Genomic DNA, 9,540 nt, shown 5'->3' with positions numbered 1-9,540 from the left:
AGAAAAGGGTTTCCCCGTCGTATCATTTTAATGAAGATTTACGTTTTTAAAGCGTGATGAAAAAAGTAACTATATTGGCTTACCCTTAACTAGTTATTTCTTGGATATTCTTCACAGTTAAATCATAATTTTTAATATCTTTCGTCGGTAGAAAAGAATAATGACAACAGAAACCAAAAAACTGTTTTTTATTGTTGTTATTCTCCAAGTGTTGTTTCTGTGCATGTGGTTGTTTTCCATGGGTTGCTATTCAAATGGCTCAATTTCAAGTAAGTAATGTGTGTACAATCTTCTCAAAATATTCTAAGAGGAAAATCTTTTGTTATATCCAGTAGTATATTCTCACTATATATCTCTTTACATACTGAGTAGTAAATACAGGGTTTTTATACATGCGATACGGCTAACTTTATTATATCCGTATCATTCTCAAGTGCTGATACGGATCCTGCAGGGCTGATAGGTAGGACCTATCTGTATCGCACCCTTCTTTGAACCCCTTTGATTTTTTCCACATCATAATCACGTAGAAAATTAAAGCAATGACCCATAGCGTCACACACAAACGTCTGACGTAATCCAGGCGTTTTTGTTACGTCTTCATTAAATTTAAGCATAGAAAATACTTTAATGTGTTTTTTCTATAAATATGTATTAATAAAATAATACATACCATTTTCCATATTACACCCTGTATCAACCTTCGACTAATATCAAAGGGCCGAAGATCCAAGGGCTAATATGGGTGTTTTGGGCTAATACAGGTTGTAATATGGAGACAGGTGAATATAGAATCTCTCATGATTTGCGATGGTATATGATTTTTACCCAACGAGTTGTTTGTTTTCTATCCCTGAGCCTTGGCGAGGGGATAGAAACACAAGGAGTTGGATAAAAATCAAATGTTTTACCACGTATTTTGTCTCAATTTTAACAACACATTAACTACAAGACGTCAACAACTTTACGCATGAAAAAAAGTTCCATAGAGTATAAGAAACAATCATTTCATTTTTGAGCAATTGTATACTATTTCATGAAAAACATATGAAATCACATTAAATGCTTCACAATTACAACTCAACACTTCAACTGAAATTATTATTTACTCTTTCATTCTACGTCAATCAACCGCCTAAGCCTACGTAATGTTTTTAAATTATCACGTGGCGTAGGAGCACACAGTATATTATCAACAATTTATCCCATGAGTGATATTCATTAAAGTGTGTACGGGGATTTACCACGGGTTGTATTCAATACACCCTTTAGCCGAATTGACAAACTGACAAACTGTTTGCTCGTCAATTGTCATGATCTCGTTTCTGTTAATACCAAACAACCAATCATAGACACGCGTTTTACATATTTTGCAACCAAATGGAAGAAAAAAGTCATTCGGAATACATGAAAAGACTGTATAAAGGATTTTATAATCAAAGAAACATTTTTCATATAGCACCTCTGAAATATTAACCTTCCCTATTGTTAGTTGTTATAAACTTTTTTTATACTCTCAAGATGCACATACTGTTTTTTATTGCGACAAAATACGATTGTCATTTACACTATAATCTAGAATTAAAAAGCCAATTAAGTCTTTTGAAAATATAACGACAGTACATAGATAAATAAGTACATAAGTCTTTGCGACTCCAAAACAAGGTGCCGTCATAATAGGCAATAAGTCAAGACAATGCGCAATGCGACGGTTTGCTAACTTAAGAGATATGATTTGCAAATTATTGTGAAGTAAAATCAGGTAGAACATCTGTAGCTTACGATTGACGGGCGGCGGAATATTACCAGTGACCGGTTGATGCCGACGATATTTTAAAAATGGACTTTGCACAAAATAGAATTTTGGTGAGGCTGAGAAAATTACGGCGATCTTTTTCAAAGAAATCGGTTAACTGGCAAAGGTCTCAAATAAGATGTTTTCGATTACATAGAAGTAGTCCAACAATTTTACTTTTGTTACATATTATTTTATTCTTAAATAGTTTATTAGAAATTGATAAAAATGAATCATGATACAAAAATATGGAACGCCATAGCTGCCTTAAGGTCAATTTCATATTATATGAATTGGTATATATTTTATATACAATAGTTATAATATTTTGTTTTGCCTCGGACTAGAATGTCGCGACGTCATTGGATAAAACGCGTCACGTGGCTGCCTTACAAATTTCTTTAAAAGGCAAGCGTCAAAATTTATAGCGCAACATGGCGGACGTAACGTTATTTGAACTGATTTTCTACACAAACGTTTGTTTACATATCAAACTTTAGGTCCTCGACAAAACAAAACACTTATTAGGTTTGTTACTGACTGTTTAAAGAAATTTGTGGGGTCGGTAAAGTCCATAGAAGGCGAGGCGGAGCCGAGCCTTCTATGGACTTTACCGACCCCACAAATTTCTTTAAACAGTCAGTAACAAACCTAATAAGTAATAATATGCAATTGAAACATCATTAAATGCATTGCTAACATCATTATTTACTGTAATTTTCCATTATATCCAGGGATAAAATTTTTATATGAAGTGGTAACATTATTACGTTATGTCGTAATGTTATTTTCTACCAAAATGACAAAAATATCATGGTCTTTAAATTGATGTAAGCCATATTTTTGTCGGAAAAGCCGTAAAGAAGCCCTAATTTGAGCAAAATTGAATTATTGTCGTCCTGTACAAAAATTGATCTGCTATATATTCCTTAGAAGAGAAATCGTTCTTCTGACAAAAATTTATAATTTTTTTAAATTTTATTTATCATGAAAGTTTAAGTTACTTGCAGACTTATCATACTAGCATGTTTTTGCAGCAAAATAAGATTGTAAAAAATACAGCTCATATTGCTTTCATTATATGCTATGAATAAATCTTTATATGATATGATAAAATCATTTCATACAGAGCTTAACTCATAATGAACTATTGTTCAATCGCTATGTTATGTGGTACACTTTTCATGTGCAGTTGCAAAATCCTTTTATGCAATGCAACTTCTTGACATTAGATGATAAGTTCATTAGATGCAGTACTATAACAACATGTTATGGCGTGTTAAAATCATTATGTACATTTGTATGTAGGTTAAACCTTTGTGTATCGTGGTGAAACCTTTACATGCAATTGTAAATCCTTTATATGTGACTATTTTATAAATGCCGTTGTTGAGTCATTATTTGATGTGATCATTTCATTGCATGGAGTGGTGACTTCTTTATATGAAGTCGTAACTCTTTATGATGAAGTTGTAAACTGGTTCTCGCCGAAAAGCTTTAATGGGGAAGAGGTCCAGTTTTACATGTATGTTGAAAAAGATGCTGCGTTTATTGTGACAGCGTACATGTCGTATGTTTTGAATTCACGAGAGAGAGAGAGAGAGAGAGAGAGAGAGAGAGAGAGAGAGAGAGTTTGTGTCTGTTATTGATTCATCGATGCGTGATAAATGGAACGAATTTTTAGTAGAGTACGCGTTTAATTTTAAAAGTAAAATTAATTTCAAAAAAAAGGTTGTACTATGCAGAAATTTAATACCTCCTCTGTTTCTAGATCCGGGCATACAGTTAGGTAGATCACTTTATGTATCTTGATGTTAAAATATAACAATTTGATTTCTATTTGATAGCGTTTTGTAAATATACATGTAATTCTTCGAAGCTTAATTAATAAATCTAATTCTGTCTCTTCAAAAACGTTTAAATTGAGTTACTTTGCTCTTGATTGTTATTTAAAATCATTTTAAATAGCATCCATATAAACCGTGGCGCTTGGAACAAACTTATCCGTACATCGTTGATTCATACATTATTCCGCGGCTTGCTCTTAACGATGTCGAACAATATGTACATATATTTTTGAAAACGACACATTTTACAAAAAAAAATACATTAACTTTATCAATTGATGCGATACTTTGTTTTATAATTCCTCGTTCAGCAGCAAATGTTTACAATTCATGTTTATAATGTGAACAAAGTCGGTAACGTTGAAAAAAATCAGCACACATGTAAAATATAACAATGACAAGCGTTTCGAAACTTATTTATCCCGAAATTATTTTCAAAACCATCGGAATAGGGGTATTACCTTTTCGTGCAATCAAAAATTAATTTAAAAGATACCAAGCAGCTAGTCTCGGTGATTATTCGGCCTTCCTGCGTAACCACTCGCTATACTACACCCAATGAAGTTTGCGAAGATTTAAAACACCGTTTTTTAACTTCGGAGGGTTTTATTTTTCGAAGTTTAATTTTTGAAAATATGTCTCTTTGAAACAAAAATCGGATATGCCAGTCACATTTTTCAGTGTAACCATTTTACAATTTGTTTAACGCATGAGCGTATAGAACAGGGGGTGGGGGTCGCAGGGAGGACCCTACCCCATTAAATTTCTTAAATTTTCAAAAACCTACCAAAAATTTGCCTCGGACCCACTTCCCTCACACCTTCGGCAAAATTCAGTATTCAACGGACCCCCCCCCCCCCCCCTGAAAATTTTTTCTGGATCTGCGTTTAAAATGGTCTTATAAAAATGATATGAAGATATCTGCAACAGCTTTATGGAAAATAGCACAGGGACTGCAACACCTTTTTTGTAGGATTAAAAATACAAAAATACGTGCCCGGTGAGCTTAAATTTTTTAAAAGTGGATGAAACAACCATAAAAAGAGGTTAAAACCAGCCAATTTCAGAATCTTTATTATTTCTTTAAAATCAAATTACATGGAATTTTAAAATGAAAACTAATTTTTTTTATGTCTATGAATGAAAATCTGTCTATTCCTTTTGTGTTGGAGGCATTGATCAGCGAGGAGTAGCACCTACCTGGTACATTGAAACAAAGGTCTTTCGACTTTGATTTTAAAACATTTGCTTCATTTTTTGTAATTTCTTTTACTCTTAAATTAAAAGCATACTCTACTAATTAATACATTCGATTTTTCACATAAAATGGGTTCAATGATTGATATTATGAGATAAACCCTAAAGATCGGATATGCCATGAAAGCAGTCACATTTTTCAGTGTAACCATTTTTCAATTTGTTTAATGCACGGGCGTCTAGAACGGGGGGTGGGGGTCGCGGGGTGGACCCAACTCCAGAAAAATTTAAATTTCTTAAATTTCCAAAAACCTACCAAAAATTTGCCTTGGACCCAATTCCCTCACACCTTCGGCAAAATTCAGTATTCAACGGACGACCCCCCCCCCCCCCCCCCCCGAAATTTTTTTCTGGATCTGCGTATAAAATTGTCTTATAAAAATGATATGAAGATATCTGCAACAGCTTTATGGAAAATAGCACAGGGACTGCAACACCTTCTTTCTTTTTTCTTCAAAAAAATATGAATTAGGAAAATAAAGTTCAGATAACAACAATATACAAAAAAAAATAATATTTATTGTTTGCACTTTTGATCAAATTAAACACAAATTACATTTTACAGACTGGTCAATTCTCTCTCTCTCTCTCTCTCTCTCTCTCTCTCTCTCTCTCTCTCTCTCTCTCTCTCTCATTCTTTGATAATTGTCAAATATCACTTAATTTACAATGATGCAAAGTAAGTGTAATTCTTGCTTCTTGCTGCGCTCGGCTTGTGGTAGCCCCGTAAAACTTATTAGTAGGCCCAATATTCAATAATATAAGTCCCCAAAGTACAATATTCTATTTTCTAGATTTTTTAAAAATATCAGCCTTGATCCAAATAACCCTTTATTTGTCAAACTTTTAAACATTTCTCTTTTAAAACTCTTATGAAAGTGAAAGGTTTTTTAAGTTTTGAAATGAGAAACTAAATCATCATGGATAAAGATTGTATGATTTGTAATGGAATCCAAATAAAATTAATATGAAACTGAAACATCTAAAAAAAATCTTTGAAGACAAACTGCTGGACAAAATCCGGGGACGGATATTCCCGGACACTACACGTTTACCAAAAATGTATATATATATATATATATATATATATATATATATATATATATATATATATATATATATATATATATATATATATATATATATATATATATATATATATATATATATATATGAAAATACACGTAGAGGTTTAATACTTGGTACAACTATACTGTAAACACAAATAGCATATTCAATGTAACAAACTTAAATATAGTAAAAAAGGAATGACAAGTTTGGCCTATTCCATTATTTAGGATTTAATTCTACTACTATATAGGTATGCTTTGAAGCAATATCATGAAGTATTTAATTGCACTGTTGAGGTCATGCATTCCATCTTCTAATTGTAGCTGGGAAGAATGAATTAAAGTTATTAAAAGCTGAGTTCTTCAATTCAATCTAACCTAAGCGGGTGCGTTGCTCTTGTGTTGTGGTTATGGCCTGGATTTTTTTTTCTGGATGATACTAGATAGGTAATTGGGTTTCATATATTGTGATATATTTTGTGAGGTGGAATAAGTTGGTGGTTTTCCGTACGTTTTGACAATTGTTCCAATCCCGTGTCTTTATATAACAAATATCTGGATGCCAGTCTATTTCCACCCGTAACTATTTTGACTGCTTCCAACGAAGGAAATTTTAAGTATTGAATTTTTCGCAAAATATATCTTAAATAATTAATAAATATTTTAAACTTTTAACCCCTTTCATGGCTATAAAAGGTGTTCGGTTGGAGGACATTTTTTTAAAAATTAAGAATATACATTTTTTTCTGGATGCTTGCATAGTATTATCACAAATTGTAGTATTCTTGTTGTTATAAAGTTTTTGGGAGTTGATTTTCATCAACTCTCCTATGCAGTCACTCAGACAAACCGAAAGTGAAACAGTGTTTCGACCTCAGCACAAATCATTGCTGCTGACAAGACTTAGTTCTTGAAAATAATTGATGAATTCGATGTAATGTATGCTAAAGCATTGTTTTTCAAGGAAACCTAAAATAAATACCTTGAAAATAGTCAGATTTTAAATGGTACGAACAATTTAAATATTTTTTGTAGTCGTATGTATTCTTACGCCAGAGTTCAATAGGGCGCGCTTGATTTTACCAATTGGTGTACACCGTGTACACTTTTGTAAATCAAGTGCAAAGGTGTAGCGTTTAGGTGTGCACTTTTCTACACCGAGTCAGGGGCATGTGTTGTTGGGTGTTGCACAGAAACCAATATGGCGGACAAATGTTATGATGGAAACTTGGAAAATGATTTTAAGTAATGTAAGTAATGTAACGGATTAAAAGTCGCATAAAAGTTGTCGTTTGTATGAAAGCAATTACATTTGAAAAGTGTGTTTATTTTATTGCATTTATATCACAAAATACAGCATTATTGTAAATAATAGCATTTATGTAAATTGTGATATGTTATTTTTATGCTGGTACCAAAAATAGTAGTCTAGTCATAATATAATTGTAATTCTAATTTTTGAGTACTTTTGAGTATTTAGCTGATCTTCCTTTTTGTCTACATTAGCCAATCAGAGTGCGGCATTTAGTCGCGCGATGTTTTGACTACGTCACTTTAACTGTCAGCTGTCAACAATTTTGTAAACACCGCAGTCAACCCACCCTCCTTCCCCTTCATCACCAGTGTAGTTGGGGATTTATTTTGCAATGTATTACACATGTTTGTTGCTGTTGATGTATGAAATGCTGTTTTTGTTCAACAATATTTTTGTTGCATGTATATTTGGTACATGTTATAATGTATACATCTTTGTTTAATATGGGGGAGGTCATTTGCTCACCTTTTATAACTTACATTCAATGTCTGGTAATGGATATTATGACTGTTTGAAGACCTCCCCTTATTGCCTAATTTTTCTTATTAGCAAAAATAAATGGCAGTACATACACACAACCAAGTTTTATATTTTTCTATCAATCCTAGACAGATCAACAATATTACATAAAACCAATTAATTGTCGCAGAACAGCAGATTTTTTGTTAAAACTGCACCCTTATCCTTCATATTCATTCTTAACTTCCCTACACCATGTACACAACACTATTGAAGTGGACTTGATATGCAATACAAAATTTTTACACCGGTGTATACCGGTGTACACCAAGTGAAGCTTAATCAAGCGCGCCCATAAGTCTCGTTCAACTCGACGCTCGGCGGTCTCCTTAAATCCTTGTCGGAGATTTACGGTGTCAGCCGAGCGTTTGGCTTTACGAGACTAGAGTTCAATATTGCTTGGATTCATACAATTTTCGAGAAATATTTCTATCACTGATACATATATAGTTTGATTGAATTAATTTTATCTTTAAATATCATTTAACATGATTCATATGGGGTTTCTCGACATTCTTGTCGAAAAAGTCAAAAATTCATATTATAAAAATGTGCATTATTCAAATTAGAAACTACATGTTCTTGTCATGCAAAATAACATATCATTGATTTAAAAATAAATGAACATCGACAAAATCAACTCCCATCAGTTCTTCAGTACTTTGATTAACATTTTCCCTATTTTTCATTTCAATGTTAAACTTTGAACCCATCTTTTGGCCCCGATATTGGTCCCAGGATCACGATTTGAACAATTATACGCAAGCTTTGGTGTAAATATTGCCATTTCTGTTGCAGTTGTTCTTGAGAAGATGATCTGTTAAACGACACCCCTTTTTTACTGTTTCGTGATGATATCATTCCCTTTGAAAAAGGGTATTGTCCTTTTTTTACAGTTTAGAATACCCTTCCCATATAATTGCATTGTACAAAGTTTCTTTAAATATGACACAGTTTTTCTAGAGAAGTCAAAAATGTTAAAAAGTTGACAGGCAGACGGACGGACGCAGGACAACAGGTGATCAGAAAAGCTCACCTGAACATTCGGATTAGGTGACTGAAGAGTATACTTGCTATGATAAATTGAATGTCACTGACCTTAAAACTAGTAATTATCCAAATTGGGTTCAAATAGATATCGAAATAAGCTAACTAAAGAAAGACAACTCTGATAATAAATTAATAAATTCAGGTAAGTAAAATGTACATGTACTATAGTGTCACCTTTCAATTGTTTTATTTAATATTTTCAATCTTTTTTATCATTTAAGCGACGAATGTCGCTGCTGTTAAGTCTTGTGTACATGTTCGTACGCAGTACCGTTAAGGTTGCATATGTTTAAATTACCAAGAAATATGTCATCAAAAACGAACTACAAATGTGATGGTCGTATTGATAAAAACTCGCATACAACTTTTTCCAATAAACTACAAATAACTATGGAACGCCTTCAGGTCATTTTATATCAAATGTATTGGTATTTCCTTTATATGCGAAGATTTAAAACATCGTTTTTAACTTTGGGTTTTTTTTTTCGATTTTAATTTTTAAAAATATGCCTCTGAAATAAAAATCGGATATGCCATGAAACCTGTCACATTTTTCAGTGTAACCACTTTACAAATTTGTTTAAGGCTTGGGGGTCTAGAATGGGGGCTGGGGGTGGGGTGGGGGGTCGTGGGGGGGACCATACTCCAGAAAAAATCAATTTTTTTAAATTTCCAAAAACTTACTAA

General features: G+C 32.7%; 1 protein-coding gene across 3 annotated transcripts in view; it reads left to right on the top strand.

The window, feature by feature from the left end:
- The first annotated feature begins 144 nt into the window (after nt 1–144).
- LOC128159955 (beta-1,4-galactosyltransferase 4-like) overlaps nt 145–9,540 on the top strand; it is a 92,842-nt gene continuing 83,446 nt past the window's right edge. For all 3 annotated transcript variants that reach the window (XM_052823196.1, XM_052823195.1, XM_052823197.1), the window contains exon 1: nt 145–269. In XM_052823196.1, coding sequence (XP_052679156.1) covers nt 161–269 — 109 coding nt within the window. In that variant the 5' untranslated portion in view covers nt 145–160. The remainder of the gene's footprint in view (nt 270–9,540) is intronic.

The sequence above is a fragment of the Crassostrea angulata genome, chromosome 8 (genome assembly GCF_025612915.1).
Source record: "Crassostrea angulata isolate pt1a10 chromosome 8, ASM2561291v2, whole genome shotgun sequence".
NCBI classification, from domain to species: Eukaryota; Metazoa; Mollusca; class Bivalvia; order Ostreida; family Ostreidae; genus Magallana; species Magallana angulata.
Note: the sequence above shows the minus strand (reverse complement) of the source record. Positions and strands in the feature narration are given on the sequence as shown.